The 16030-nt window shown below is 50.0% G+C and overlaps 1 protein-coding gene across 2 annotated transcripts in view; it reads right to left on the bottom strand.

The window, feature by feature from the left end:
- The window catches only part of PRPF6 (pre-mRNA processing factor 6), a 53997-nt gene that overhangs the window by 28548 nt on the left and 9419 nt on the right, over window positions 1–16030 (bottom strand). For both annotated transcript variants that reach the window (XM_005569633.5, XM_045364206.3), the window contains exons 4-9: window positions 10218–10296; window positions 8630–8806; window positions 7934–8089; window positions 5680–5774; window positions 5066–5222; window positions 3290–3452 (exon numbers count right to left, since the gene is read on the bottom strand). In XM_005569633.5, the coding sequence (XP_005569690.1) occupies window positions 3290–3452; window positions 5066–5222; window positions 5680–5774; window positions 7934–8089; window positions 8630–8806; window positions 10218–10296 (827 nt within the window). The remainder of the gene's footprint in view (window positions 1–3289; window positions 3453–5065; window positions 5223–5679; window positions 5775–7933; window positions 8090–8629; window positions 8807–10217; window positions 10297–16030) is intronic.

Raw genomic sequence — 16030 nt, 5'->3', positions numbered from 1 at the left:
TGTGCAGAGGCCAACATGCTCTCCGGGGGCCACGTGACCGCAGGGAAGCCCCCCCCCGCCCTGAACTGTGCCGTTCCTGTGCCCCCAGAAGGACACGCTGGTGATGGCTGCTGAAGGATGCCACGCTTCACAGGCCAGAGCGTACGGCTTAGTGTAAAATGACTCCACTTCCACACATCTGCATTAACTAGCGGAGTACACGGCACGTGAGCTGCGTTATTGTAGGGGAGCCGCCATCCGGGTCTCCCCAAGGGACTCTGCACATGGGACACCCTACCCTGGCCAGTAAGCTCACAGGCTGCACTCTCCCCAATCCTGAAAGCCCTCTTCCCTTTTACAGAGGACGACATGGAAGCTCAGGGGCCAAGCACCATGCCTAAGGTTACTCAGCCTCCTCAGGTCTCAAGACCAGCACCCGAAACGCCTGTTCTCCCAACAAAGGACTAAGGTGACAGCTCAGCCCAACAGCGACCCAGAGCTCACGGAGACGATGCACTGCCAGGCTCCCTGGCTGGCAGGCATCCTAAGTCACCGGTGGAGGTAGCTGTCATCTTAATTTCAAAAACCAGACCCTTCAAGCAACGTTTAAGTGTTCGCTGACAACCAAATGAAGCAGTGCTGGGCTTTACCCCAGGAAAAGAACCCAGTTTTTAGAAATATTCTTGGGAAAGGGCAGGCCAGGACGAGTATTAGGGGCAGCAGCAAAGGCCATCCTAGAGATCCTGGGTTCATTCCACCTTAGCACAGCTTCTCTGCCTGAGAGAGCAGAGCCAGGAGGCCACTCCCTGAGAGGATGGCCGTGGAAACACAGTCCCTCAATACTCCCCGAAGGCCCCCACCTCCAAGAGCATACGCATACTCCCGTCTCCAAATCCAAACCCACTGGAGACGAACCCAGAACTCCCGTCTCCAAATCCAAACCCACTGGAAACGAACCCAGAACTCCCGTCTCCAAATCCAAACCCACTGGAAACGAACCCAGAACTCCCGTCTCCAAATCCAAACCCACTGGAAACGAACCCGGACAATCTGGTGGTGAGCAGGGAGTGGCCACAAAGACATTCATGATCATTCATCAAATTGTGGCAGGAAGAATTCAATAGAGCTTTTCTAAATAAACAAATTAATTACCCAGACTTTCATGGGCTCTTCATCAAAGAACTATTTCTTCCTAGCTGAAAAAAGATAAACTGATTTCTACAAACCAAGACAGGTGCTAACTTTCTGTTCCTGGCCTCATTATAAGAGGCTGTCTCTGGCCAGGAGCGGTGGCTCAGGCCTGTAATCCCAGCACTCTCGGAGGCCGTGGCGGTGGATCACGAGGTCGGGAGACCAAGACCATCCTGGCTAACACAGTGAAACCCCGTCTCTACTAAAAATACAAAAAAACTAGCCGGGCCTGATTACCCAGGCGTGGTGGCGGCGCCTGTAGTCCCAGCTGCTCAGGAGGCTGAGGCAGGAGAATGGCATGAACCCAGGAGGCAGAGCTTGCAGTGAGCTGAGATCGCGCCACTGCACTCCAGCCTGGGTGACAGAGCGAGACGCTGTCTCAAAAAAAAAAAAAAATTGGGCCAGGCGCAGTGGCTCACGCCTGTAATCCCAGCATTTTGGGAGGCCGAGGTGGGTGGATCACTTGAGGTGTGGTGTTCAAGATCAGCCTGGCCAACATAGAGAAACCCCGTCTCTACTAAAAACACAAAAATTAACCAGGCGTGGTGGCACATGCCTGTAGTCCCAGCTACTCAGAAGGCTGAGGCAAGAGGATCGCTTGAACCCGGGAGGCAGAGGTTGCAGTGAGCCAAGATGGTGCCATTGCACTTCAGACTGGGTGACAAAGTGGGACTTCATCTCAAAAAAAAAAAAAGGCTGGGCACAGGGGCTCACGCCTGTAATCCCAGCACTTTGGGAGGCCAAGGCGGGAGGATCACCTGTGGTCAGGAGTTTGAGACCAGCCCAGCCAACATGGGGAAACCCCATCTCTACTAAAAATACAAAAATTGGCTGGGCGTGGAGGCACACACCCGGTATTCCCGGCTACACAGGAGGCTGAGGCAGGAGAATCACTTGAACCCAGGAGGCAGAGGTTGCAGTGAGCCAAGATTGCGCCCCTGTACTCCAGTCTGGGCAACAGAGCAAGACTCTATCTCAAAAAAAAAAAAAAAAAAAATTTGTATAGAAGCCACCCGCATAGGCCAGGCGCAGTGGCTCACGCCTGTAATCCCAGCACTTTAGGAGGCGGAGGCAGGTGGATCACAAGGTCAGGAGATGGAGACCATCCTGGCTAACTCGGTGAAACCCCACTTCTACTAAAAATACAAAAAGAAATTAGCCGGGCGAGGTGGTGGGCGCCTGTAGTCCCAGCTACTGGGGAGGCTGAGACGAGAATGGCGTGAACCTGGGAGGCGGAGCTTGCAGTGAGCTGAGATCACGCCACTGCACTCCAGCCTGGGCGACAGAGCAAGACTCCATCTCAAAGACAACAACCACAACCACAAAAAACAAAACAAAAAAAAAGAAGCCACCTGCACAGATTGGCTTCAGAACAGCCCCCGACCAGCACTTGTTCTGGGCCCAGTTCAACAGCAGCATCTACTGCACGCTTCCAGTGACAAGAGAAACCACAGAAAGAAAAATCAACAAACTGCCCACAAAAGCTCTATCCTAGCAGGAATCCCTGGATGGAGTCAGGTTCCCTGGCAGGGACACCGCCCGCCATCATCTGGCCTGAGCTGACGGCACACGCTGCCTTGGGGGCAGGAGACGCAGCCTTGTCAGCAGCAGGGAGGAGTCCAATCAACGTGGGGCTCCGATGCCTTCTCAGGAGAGAAAGTGAGTAACACCCACAAAGCGTGTGCACATGCCAGCTGCCGGCTCCGCTCTTCACAGAGACCATCTCCAGAGCCCCAGGACACAGGCTTTGAGCTACTATGGTTCCCACCCTGCAGATGAGGGAAGCCTGGACCACAGAGTGACTGCCCAATGCATCCAAAATCACACACTGGAAAAAGGCAGGAGTGAGGGCTCAACCCCAACATCCCTTCTGGGATGGGAACTCGCCCACCACAGTATCCCTCCCCCATGGGGGTCCAAGGGCAGAGGCAACGCAACCTGAGAAAAGGCCTGAAAAATGTCCCTGGTTCCTTATCCACTCTCACCAAAAGCCTGAGCCAGGAGCAGGAAAGCTGCTGAGAGGAGGGGCCCCAAGGAGGGAGAAAGCAGCACCTCCGAGGGAGGGGCCAGAGACCCCAGGAGCCCCTGCTGGTGGAAGGCACCTCCGAGGGAGGCTCACCTTTCCGAAGAACCCGCTTCTTTGCGCGAATGTCTGTTTCCAGCTCTGCTGCTCTGATGTAAATCCTGACAGACTGTGGGAGATGACGGACAGCTTGGGCTACCACGGCCTTGGCTGTGTCCCCAGGCTGCAACCTGGCTGCTTCCAGCCAGACATCTTCACTCTGCGAGGCAAGAGATAAGATCAATAAGGCTCAGGGCAGGCTGGAAGCCACAACAGGGCAGCAGGCACAGATCTCTAGAGCAGATCCTCGGGCCCCAGATTTTACAAAAGCCAATCAGCTCAGCCTCTAACACACCTGCACCAGGAGTCACCCCCTTATAACACTCGCGGACATGGCTACCATATGTCTGAATGAAGAAAACATAATGGCTGGATGCAGTGGCTCACGCCTGTAATCCCAGGACTTTGGGAGGCCAAGGCAGGTGGATCATGAGGTCAGGAGTTTGAGACCAGCCTGGCCAACAAGGCAAAACCCTGTCTCTACTGAAAATACAAAAATTAGCCAGGTGTGGTGGCACGTGCCTGCAATCCCAGGTACTCAGGTGGCTGAGGCAGGAGAATCGCTTTAACCTGGGAGGCAGAGGCTGCAGTGAGCCAAGATCATGCCATTGCACTCCAGCCTGGGCAACAGAGCGAGACTTAAAAAAAAAAAAAGAACACATAAAACACCACTTGGTTGGCCGGGCGCGGTGGCTCAAGCCTGTAATCCCAGCACTTTGGGAGGCCGAGACGGGCGGATCACTAGGTCAGGAGATCGAGACCATCCTGGCTAACAGGGTGAAACCCCGTCTCTACTAAAAAAATACAAAAAGCTAGCCGGGCGACGTGGCGGGCGCCTGTAGTCCCAGCTACTCGGGAGGCTGAGGCAGGAGAATGGCGTAAACCCGGGAGGCGGAGCTTGCAGTGAGCTGAGATCCGGCCACTGCACTCCAGCCCGGGGACAGAGCAAGACTCCGTCTCAAAAAAAAAAAAAACAAACACCACTTGGTGAAAAGAGCACGATTTGCCTGCAGGATAACTCCACGGACAAAGCGGAGACTGTGCAACTGCTTGGGTAGTTCTTTTTTGCTGTTGTTTTTTGAGATGATGTCTCACCCTATCCCCCAGGCTGGAGAGCAGTGGCATCATCTCAGCTCACTGCAACCTCCACCTCCCAATTAGCTGGGATTACAGGCACCTGTCACCACACCTGGCTAACTTTTGTATTTTTAGCAGAGACAGGGTTTTGCCATGTTGGCCAGGCTGGTCTCGAACTCCTGACCTCAGGTGATCCACCCGCCTCAGCCTCCCAAAGTGCTTGAGATTACAGGCGTGAGCCACCATGCTTAGCTGCCATTAGGTGGGTGAAGAGCTGACCAACTGAGCTCTTTATAATGAAGCTTAGCCTGCCATTAAACCGTGGTGGATTCAGGCGCGGTGGCAGGTGCCTGTGGTCCCAGCTACTCTGGAGGCTGAGACAGGACAATGGCATGAACCCGGGAGGTGGAGCCTGCAGTGAGCCAAGATCGTGCCACTGCACTCCAGCCTGGGTGACAGAGCGTGACTCTGTCTCAAAAAAAAAACAAAAAAAACAAAAAACAGTGGTGGATTAGCCTTCACTCCACGTGAAAACAAGCAGGAAAAAAACCCTTGGCCGCTTTTCACATGCTCCCCCAGCCTGTCCCACTGTCTGTAGTTTCAATACCAAAAGAAAGAGATTTGTTCTAAGGAGTTTACTCCCATAGGGGGCCCACAATCATGCAGCCTCCCAGGAAATGCCTCAGCGCAGCTCACCTTGGGGCACATCTCTGTCCCCTTCATGATAAGGTTCCGAGCTACTTGTAGCTTCCCAGTGACTTCTTCCAGGCGGGCTGACGCAATCCAGGCTGGCGGGTGATGAGGGTTCGTCTCCCGAACAGACTTGAGGAGCAGTCGTGCCTTCTTGATATCACTACAAGAGGGAGAGTGCACACAGCATCAGGCCATGCTGTCAGGGGTGCACCCGAGACCTAGAAGGAAGGCACCCACCTCCCAGTCGCAATGTAAGAACCATCAGTCCTGATGTCCCGAGTTACACAAAACAACTCAGAACGTCAGTGTGCGCTCCTCCAAGCCTGTTCAGCCTCCCTGAGACAAACGCTGAGAACCGAGGTCCAGATGGGGCACGTGGGACACAGCCAGCTGCTTTCCTGCTCAGCACAGGCAGCGACTTGCGGTATCACATGTAACACGTTCAGTGTATGCAATGACTGGATACAGACACATTTCAAATGGAAAAACCAAACTACTCCACTTTATATTTCTTAGAACAACGTCACATTTTGACTGCATATTGCCCATATAAAATCCAAAATATCCTAGGTAACTGGAGTCTCCATCCCAGCCCAGCGGTTCTGCGAAGCACTCACTTGATGTCCCCTCCGTGTGTCGGGATCATGGAATTTAAATCCGTCAGGTAGCCTTTGGGGTCAACGACGGTCTGTCCACTCACGGAGTCAGACACCTGTGAGACAGGCCAGGCTGAGTCAGCTGGATGTGACCAGGTGCAAAACGAAGATCTCAGAGGGTCCCTGGAGCCCCTCCCACAATCCTCGGTGAGTAGTCAGGAGAAGAAAGAAAACAACCTTCATCGCACTCAGACAACACCTTGTGATAATAACAAATTTCTTCTGTATGGAAAAAAATCTATATTTTTATTTATTTTTTTGCGACAAGGTCTCACTCTGTCACCCAAGTAGGAGTGCAGTGGCAATCATAGCTCACTACAGCCTCCAGTTCCAGGGCTCAAGGAATCCCCCTGCCTCAGCCTCCAAAGACTCTGTCTCTACAAAAAAACATAATTTTTGGCCAGGTGTGGTGGCTCACACCTGTAATCTCAGCACTTTGGGAGGCCGAGGCGGGTGGATCACAAGGTCAGGAGTTTGAGACCAGCCTGGCCAGGATGGTGAAACCCCGTCTCTACTAAAAATACAAAAATTAGCCAGACGTAGTGGCACACGCCTATAGTTCCAGCTACTTGGGAAGCTGAGGCAGGAGAATCATTTGAACCTGGGAGGTGGAGGTTGCAGTGAGCCAAGACCGTGACATTGAACTCCAGCCTGGGGACAGAGTGAGACTGTGTCTCAAAAACAAAAACAAAAACATGCTGACACACGCTGCACCAAGGATGAACCTTAAGGACATGAGCTAAGTGAAATAAGCCCGTCACAATAAGGTAAATACTGTAAGACTGCAGTCATATGAGGTCCAGAGAGTAGCGAAATTTACAGAAACAGAAAGAATGGTGGATGCCAGGGGCCAGGGAGAAAGGGCATGGGGACTTAGTGTTTAACGGGTACAGAGTTTCAATCTGGGAAGATGAAACAGTTCTGGAGATGAATGGTGATGAGGTTGTATAACAACATGAACATAATTATGTCAATGAAGGTATGTACAGTTAAGAAAGATTAAAATGGTAAATTCAGTGTTACATATATTTTACCACAAAAAAATTACTGTGACAGTTTTATTTATTTTGAGAGTCTCACTCTGTAATCCAGGTTGGTGTGCAGTGGCACGATCATAGCCCACTGCAGCCTCAAACTCCCTGGCTCAAGCAATCCTCCCACCTCAGCCTCCAAATAGCTGGGACTACAGGCACGCACCACCAGGCCCAGCTATTTCTTTTAGTTTTTGTAGAGACGGAGTCTCACCATCACCATGTTGCTCAGGCTGGTCTTGAACTCCTGAGTTCGAGCAATCCTCCTGCCTCGGTCTCTCAAAGTGCTAGGTGGAAGGATCGCCTCAGCCCAGGGAGGTCGAGGCTGTATGTAGTGAGTCGTGATTGCACCCCCCTTTTTATTTTTATTTTTTTTGAGACAGTCTCACTCTGTTGCCCAGGCTGGAGTGCACTGGTGCAATCTCAGCTCACTGCAACTTCCAGCATCCGGGTTCAAGCGATTCTCCTGCCTCAGCCTCCCGAGTAACTGGGATTACAGGCACCCGCCACCACACTTGGCCAATTTCTGTATTTTTAGTAGAGACAGGGTTTCACCATGTTGGCCAGGCCAAAAGTAGTATGTATGTTCCTTCACGGTTTCTGATGTGCATATCAGAAAGATATGTACTTCACTGGTGTCTAGAGCACCCAATCTCCAGATCAAAGTACACGTTCCATGCAGGGCCACAAGACAATTTACTGAGGGGCAGGAAGAAAACACATTTCTAAAAAAATCATTATTTTATATTTTTTAAAAAGCCCAGGTGCAGTGGCTCACACCTATAATCCCAGCATTCTGGGAGGCCGAGGCAGACAGATTACCTGAGGTCAGGAGTTTGAGAACAACCTGGCCAACATGGTGAAACCCTGTCTCTACAAAAAATACAAAAATTAGCCGGGTATGGTGGTGTGCACCTGTAATCCCAGCTACTCAGGAGGCTGAGGTAGGAGAATCGCTTGAACCCGGGAGGTGGAGGTTGCAGCGAGCCAAGATCATGCCATTGCACTCCAGCCTCTGGGTGACAGAGCAAGACTGTCTCAAAATTAAAAAAATTTTTAAAATCTGCAGAATTATTCAGGCAAAAATCAAGCCAAAAAAAAAAAAGAAGAAGGAGAAGAAGAAAACAAAACAAAATGAAAATATCTAAACCTGTCTACAGGAAAATGCTGCGTGACAAACTCACCTGGCTCAGCCTCATGTCCATCAGAGTGTTCCTGGCTTGGCCAATCTTCCTCATGTCCAGCTCACCGGTGCCAGGTGTCATCAATCCTGGTGTCATTCCACCTGGGTATGGAGTGTTTAGTCCACCTGGATAGGGTGTGTTAAGACCTCCAAATTGCTGGAGGAGAAGAGAGGAAAGGGAAGAATAAAACAACAGTTTGCATTTTATTTTTTTTGAGGCGGAGTCTCGCTCTGTTGCCCAGGCTGGAGTGCAGTGGCGCGATCTCGGCTCACTGCAAGCTCCGCCTCCCAGGTTCACGCCATTCTCCTGCCTCAGCCTCCGGAGTAGCGGGACTACATGCGCCTGCCACCACGCCCGGCTAATTTTTTGTATTTTTTAGCAGAGACGGGGTTTCACCGTGTTAGCCAGGATGGTCTCGATCTCCTGACCTCGTGATCCGCCCGCCTCGGCCTCCCAAAGTGCTGGGATTACAGGCGTGAGCCACCGCGCCCGGCCAACAGTTTGCATTTCATGCCAAAGAAATTTATTCTCTGAAATACTTCCCCAGTTGCCTGACATACGCACAGCTGTGCGGACAGACTCGGCCACAGCATAGCCATGACCTGCAGAAGCACCGAATCCAACACAACCCACCACTCCTGCCACTGATCTAACAAGACAAAACGGGCCACACGCGCCCTTTTTCTGCAGGCTCACAGTCTGTCGGGGATCCACTGAGGTATGGTTCTCTCCGGTCTGTAAATGTTTGGCAAAGAAGCTGTCAGGAACCGGGGTCAGCTTCTCATAGCGTGGGTTCCGCTGGCGCTTGTTTCTGGCATCGCCAACCTCAGGGATGCTCAGCCACTCTTCTTCTGTGACTTCCGCCAACTTCCTCTGGAAATGTACAGCCCCCAAAACATTAATTCTCTGACAGAATTTCATGTGCCCAGGTAGGACCATGCTCTCCCTCACCTCTAGCCTCCAGATCATCATGCTTTAGAAAAGATTCGGATGCAGCAATTGCTTTTAGATTGTTTTGAGATGGGTCTTACTCTGTTGCCCAGGCTGGACTCAGTGGCACAATCACAACTCACGGTAGCCTCAACCTCCCAGGCTCAAGTGATCCTCCCACTTCAGCTTCTCAAGGTGCTGGGACCACCAGCACAGGCCGCCACGCCTGGCTACGTTTTTTTTTTTTTTTTTTCAGACAGAGTCTCGCTCTGTCGCCCAGGCTGGAGTGCAGTGGCGTGATCTCGGCTCACTGCAAGCTCCGCTCCCGGGTTCACGCCATTCTCCTGCCTCAGCCTCCCGAGTGGCTGGGACTACAGGTGCCTGCCACCACGCCCGGCTAATTTTTTGTATTTTTTTTTTTTTGTAAAGACTGGGTTTCACCATGTTAGCCAGGATGGTCTCGATCTCCTGACCTCATGATCCACCCACCTCAGCCTTCCAAAGTGCTGGGATTACAGGCGTGAGCCACCACGCCCAGCATACCTAGCTAAGTTTTTATTTTTTGTAAAGACAGGTTCTCCCCAAGGCTGGTCTCAAACTCCTGGACTCAAGTGATCCTCCCACCTCAGCTTCCCAAAGTGCTGAGATTACAGGTGTGAGTCACTGTACCCAGCCCCAAAAATAGTTTTCTACTTCACTTAGAAAAATCAATTTATTGGATCTGTTCAACTTCTCTAAAATGTAAATTATTCTCTCAAAGCCCAGGGGACACAGTGTAGAAAACCTTACACATAAATGGGGCCAGACGTGTGACTCATGCCTGTAATCCCACACTTTGGGAGGCCGAGGTGGGCAGATCACTAGACGTCAGGAGTTCGAGACCAGCCTGGCACACATGGCAAAACCCTATCTCTCCTAAAAATACAAAAATTAGCTGGGAAGGGTGGCAGGAGCCTGTAATCCCAGCTACTTGGGAAGTTGAGGCACGAGAATTGCTTGAACCTGGGAGGTGAATGTTGCAGTGAGCCGAGACCATGCCACTGCACTCCAGCCAGGGCAACAGAGCCAGACTGCCTCAACTAAAAAAAAAAAGAAAAGAAAGAAAATCTTATAAATGGAGTTAAAATTACAAAGAAAATAAGTTCATTTGTCCTACCTTTTGTGGTAGGGGAAGGGTTTTTTTTACACACATATAATTAAACATACTGAAGCAAGGACTTTCTTCTAAGCAATGACCCTCTAAACTGAAAAAGAGCAAGTGAGTAAAGTCTCATCAATTCCACGTAAGAGCAGTCTGAGTCTCTGCGGGTTAGGTTAAGTGCGTTAGAAACCGCACACCATTTCATCGGCTTACTTTGAGATCTGAGAACTGCTGTTGGATTTTGGGGCGCTCCATACGATATTTCTCTATTTCTTCTTTCTCCCTTTGCTCCCTAGGAAAGGAAACATGTACACATCAGAAACACTGCATGCCTGTTCTGAAGCAAAGCTGCTTATTACACATCTCAATTAAACCACCAAAAAGAACAATTCCATACTCTCAGCAGTTAAATCAAATACATATGTACACATATATAGATATATGCGTGTGTATATATATATATATATTTTTTGAGATGGAGTCTTGCTCTGTAGCCCAGGCTAGAGTGCAGTGGAGTAATCTTAGCTCACTGCAAACTCCGCCTCCTGGGTTTAAGCGATTCTCCTGCCTCAGCCTCCCAAGTAGCTGGGATTACAGGCACCCGCCAGCACTCCCGACTAATTTTTGTATTTTTAGTAGAGATGAGGTTTCACCATCCTGGCCAGGCTGGTCTCGAACTTCTGACCTTGTGATCCACTCGCCTCGGCCTCCCAAAGTGCTGGGATTACAGATGTGAGCCAACGCGCCCGGCCCAAATCAAATATATTTTAAGGTAATTATGAATACATTCTTAGCTGGGCATGGTAACACACACCTGTAATCACAGCTACTCAGGAGGCTGAGGCACAAGAATCATTTGAACCCAGGAGGCAGAGGGTGCAGTGAGCCGAGATCGCACCACTGCACTCCAGCCTGGGTGACAGAGAGATTCTGTCTCAAATAAATAAATAAATAAATAAAAATACATTCGCAAGTCTAATAATTCGATTATCCACAAAATAAAAACATGTAGAAAAAACAAAAAATATCTTACTTTGATCTAAATAACTCCATTTGAACATGAGTATATTTACTGCTTGAAAATTCACAAAATCTGCCGGGCGCGGTGGCTCAAGCCTGTAATCCCAGCACTTTGGGAGGCCGAGACGGGCGGATCACGAGGTCAGGAGTTCGAGACCATCCTGGCTAACACGGTGAAACCCTGTCTCTACTAAAAAATACAAAAAACTAGCCGGGCGAGGTGGCGGGCGCCTGTAGTCCCGGCTACTCGGGAGGCTGAGGCAGGAGAATGGCGTAAAAACCCGGGAGGCAGAGCTTGCAGTGAGCTGAGATCCGGCCACTGCACTCCAGCCTGGGCAACACAGCGAGACTCCGTCTCAAAAAAAATAAAAAAAAAAAAAAAAGAAAATTCACAAAATCCCAAAGGTAGGACCAACCTATAAACACCTAAGAAGTCCAGGCGCAGTGGCTCATGCGTGTAATCCCAACGCTCCGGGAGGCCGAGGCAGGCAGATCACCTGAGGTCAGGAGTTCAAGCCTGGCCAATGTGGTAAAACCCAGTCTATACTAAAAATATGAAAATTAGCCAGGTGTGGTGGCACGTGCCTGTAATCCCAGCTACTCAGGAGGCTGAGGTAGGAGAACTGCTTGAATCCAGAAGGCGGAAGTTGCAGTGAGCCAAGATCATGCCATTACACCCCAGCCTGGGTGACAAGAGTGAAACTTCATCTCAAAAAAATAAAAATAGGCCGGGCGCGGTGGCTCAAGCCTGTAATCCCAGCACTTTGGGAGGCCGAGACGGGCGGATCACGAGGTCAGGAGATCGAGACCATCCTGGCTAACACGGTGAAACCCCGTCTCTACTAAAAAATACAAAAAACTAGCCGGGCGAGGTGGCGGGCGCCTGTAGTCCCAGCTACTCGGGAGGCTGAGGCAGGAGAATGGCGGGAACCCGGGAGGCGGAGCTTGCAGTGAGCTGAGATCCGGCCACTGCACTCCAGCCTGAGCGGCAGAGCGAGACTCCGTCTCAAAAAAAAATAAAATAAAAAATAAAAAAATAAAAAAATAAATTAGCTGGGCATGGTGGCGGGCACCTGTAATCCCCAGCTACCTGGGAGGTTGAGGCAAGAGAATCATTTGAATCCAGGAGGTGGAGGTTGCAGTGAGCCGATCTAGCCTAGGCAACAGAGTGAGACCCTGTCGCGCAAAAAAAAAAAAAAAAAAAACCACCTAAAGGAAAAACAATAACTATCCTAGTTACTACCAAACACTCTACTGAACTCATCTCTCCTTTCCCTCCTTGCTTCCTTCTCTTCCAAGTAAACAGTTCACCTCTAACAACCAACTCAGCTCAGCTCCCCAGCTCTGTGTGCTAGAACAGTTTGCATCATCCACGTAACTGTACTTCAGCATTGAGACGACGTGTGAGGAGATGGTATTCACACTACTGTCCTTCCTGTTTGTATTACGACAGTTTTCAGAATAAAAAGTTTTAATAAGTACACTACTTTTTTTTTTTGAGATGGAGTCTCACTCTGTCACCATGCTGGAGTGTAATGGCACGATCTCGGCTCATTGCAACCTCCGCCTCCCAGGTTCAAGTGATTCTCGTGCCCCAGACTCCCGAGTAGCTGGGACTACAGGCATGCACCACCACACCCGGCTAATTTTTGTATCGTTAGTAGAGATGTGGTTTCACCGTGTTGGCCAGGATGGTCTCGATCTCCTGACCTCATGATCTGCCCACCTCAGCCTCCCAAAGTGCTGGGATTACAGGTGTGAGCCAGCGTGCCTAGCCAAGGACACTACTTTTTAAAAACATATGGCCGGGTGCAGTGGCTCACGTCTGTAATCTCAGCACTTTGGGAGGCGGAGGTAGGTGGATCACAAGGTCAGGAGATCGAGACCACCCTGCCAACACGGTGAAACCCCATCTCTACTAAAAATACAAAAAAATTAGCCAGGCGTGGTGGCGGGCGCCTGTGGTCCCAGCTCCTTGGGAGGCTGAGGCAGGAGAATGGCGTGAACCCAGGAGACGGAGCTTGCAGTGAACTGAGATCACGCCACTGTACTCCAGCCTGGGTGAGAGTGCAAGACTCTGTCTCAAAAAATAATAAATAAATACATAAATAAAAACATTTAGGCCGGGCGCAGTGGCTCAAGCCTGTAATCCCAGCACTTTGGGAGGCCGAGACGGGCGGATCACGAGGTCAGGAGATCGAGACCATCCTGGCTAACACGGTGAAACCCCGTCTCTACTAAAAAATACAAAAAAAAAAACTAGCCGGGCGAGGTGGCGGGTGCCTGTAGTCCCAGCTACTCGGGAGGCTGAGGCAGGAGAATGGCGTAAACCCGGGAGGCGGAGCTTGCAGTGAGCTGAGATCCGGCCACTGCACTCCAGCCTGGACCACAAAGCGAGACTCCGTCTCAAAAAAAAAAAAACAAAAAAAACCAAACATTTAATTTAATGACTTTCTACATGGGTCCATGTCACCTGCTATTTTTTGTTTTGTTTTTGTTTTAGAGACAGGGTCTTGCTCTTGCCCCGGCTGGAGTGCAGTGGTATAATCATAGCTCACTGTAGCCTCAAACTCCTAGGCTCAAGCAATCCTCCTGCCTCAGCCTTGGGAATGTAGTTGGAACTACAGACATATGCCACTGACTAATTTTTATTTTCTTTTTGTAGAGACAGGGTTTCACTATATTGCCCAGGCTGGTCTCGAACTCCTAGACTCAAGTGATCCCCCCGCCTTGGCCTCCCAAGGTACTAGGATTACACATGTAAGCCACTGCACCCAGCCTGATGTTTTTTAAAATGCATTAACCCTGGAGGTTCCAATCAATCTTTAAAATGTAGGGCTGGTCAGGCACGGTGGCTCATCCCTGTAATTCCGGCACTTTGGGGAGGCCAAGGCAAGCAGATCACGAGGTAGGGAGATACAGACCATCCTGGTAACAGGGTGAAACCCCATCTCTACTAAAAATACGAAAAATTAGCCGGGCATGGTGGCGGGCGCCTGTAGTCCCAGCTACTCCGGAGGCTGAGGCAGGAGAATGGCATGAACCCAGGAGGCGGAGCTTACAGTGAGCCAAGGTCACATGACTGCACTCCAGCCTGGGCAACAGAGCGAGACTCCGTCTCAAAAAAAAAAAAAAGTAGGGCTGAGTGTAGTGACTCATGCCTGTAATCCTAGCACTTTGGGAGGCCAAAATTAGGGGAGGCAGGTGGATCACTTGAAGCCAGGAGTTCAAAACCAGCCTCGGTAACATTGACAAAAATTAGCTGGGTGTGAGCCAAACCCGGTGGCTCACGCCTGTAATCCCAGCACTTTGGGAGGGCAAGGCAGGCAGATCACGAGGTCAGGAATTCGAGACCAGCCTGGCTAACACCGATGAAACCTCGTCTCTACTAAAAATACCCGTCTCTACAAAAATTAGCCGGGCGTGGTGGTGTGCGCCTGTAATCCCAGCTACTTGGGATTCAAGAATCCCTTGAACCCTGGAGGCAGAGGCTGCAGTGAGCCGAGATCATGCCATTGCACTCCAGCCTGGGCAATAGAGTGAGACTCCATCCCAAAAATAGCTGGGTGTGGTAGCAGGTGCTTGCAATCCTAGCTACCTGTGAGGCTGAAGCAGGAGAAAAGCTTGAGCCACGAATTCAAGGTTGCAGAGAGCTATAATCAAGCCACTGTACTCCACCCTGGGTGACAGAGTAAGATCCTGTATCCAAAAAAAAAAAAAATTAAAATGCAATGCCATTCACACTTAATTACTCTAGGTACAAATTTATGCACAATGATTTAATAATGAGCTTCTAAAAAGATTTCCAGGCCAGGCACATTGGCTCATGTCTCTAATCCCAGTACTCTGGGAGGCCAAATGATACGGTTTGCATCTGTGTCCCCATCAAATCTCATGCTCAATTACAATTCCCAGTGTTTGAGGTGGGGCCTGCCGGAGGTCACTGAGTCATGAGGGCAGATCCCTGGTGGCCTGGTGCTGTCCTCGAGACAGCAAGTTTACACCACGCAAGATCTGGTTGTTTAAAGTGTGTGGCAAGACTGGGCACGGTGGCTCACGCCTGTGATTCCAACACTTTGGGAGGCTGAGGCGGTCGGATCACTTGGGGTCAGGAGTTCCAGACCAGCCTGGCCAACATGGTAAAACCCTGTCTCTACTAAAAACACAAAAATTAGCCAGGTGTGGTGGCATGTGCCTATAATCAAGCTACTCGGGAGGCTGAGGCAGGAGAATCACTTGAGCCTGGAAGGCTCAAAAAAATAAAAAATAAATAAAATTCCAGAAGAACTATATTTTACTATTCTAAAATTATCTTCAAAAAATAAAACATTCCACATACATCCCAGGAAGTTATAATTACAAGTATAAAAAGCAACAGAGCTGGGCACAGTGGCTCACATCTGTAATCTCAGCACTTTGGGAGGCTGAGGTGGGTGGAGCACAAGGCCAGGAGCTTGAGACCATTTCTGCCCAACATGGTGAAACCCTGTCTCTACTAAAAATACAAAAACTAGCCAGGTATGGAGGTGGGCACCTGTAATCCCAGTTACTTGGGAGGAGTTCTCCTGAGGCAGGAGAACTGCTTGAACCCAGGAGGCAGAGGTTGCAGTAAGACCACACCACTGCACTCCAGCCTGGGGCGAGACTCGTCTCAAGAAAAATAAATAAATAAACAAATGAGTTCACTGTAGATGTATCTATTTAATTCTGGGTCCATCCTGTTCCATTGGTCTATGTGTCTGTTTTTCTGCCAGTACTATGCTGTTTTTGTTACTATAGCTCTATAGTATAATTTGAAGTCAAGTATTCCTCCAGTTTTGTTCCTTTTGCTCAGGATAGCTTTGGCTATTCTGGGTCTTTTGGGCTCTATATACATTTTAGAATTATTTTTTCTTTTTTTGAGGAGCTTCACTCTGTTGCCCAGGCTGGAGTGCAATGGCACGATCTCAGCTCACTGCAACCTCCCAGGTTCAAGTGATTCTCCTGCCTCAGCCTCCTAAGTAGCT

This window comes from Macaca fascicularis, chromosome 10 (assembly GCF_037993035.2).
Source record: "Macaca fascicularis isolate 582-1 chromosome 10, T2T-MFA8v1.1".
Lineage (NCBI taxonomy): Eukaryota > Metazoa > Chordata > Mammalia > Primates > Cercopithecidae > Macaca > Macaca fascicularis.
Note: the sequence above shows the minus strand (reverse complement) of the source record. Positions and strands in the feature narration are given on the sequence as shown.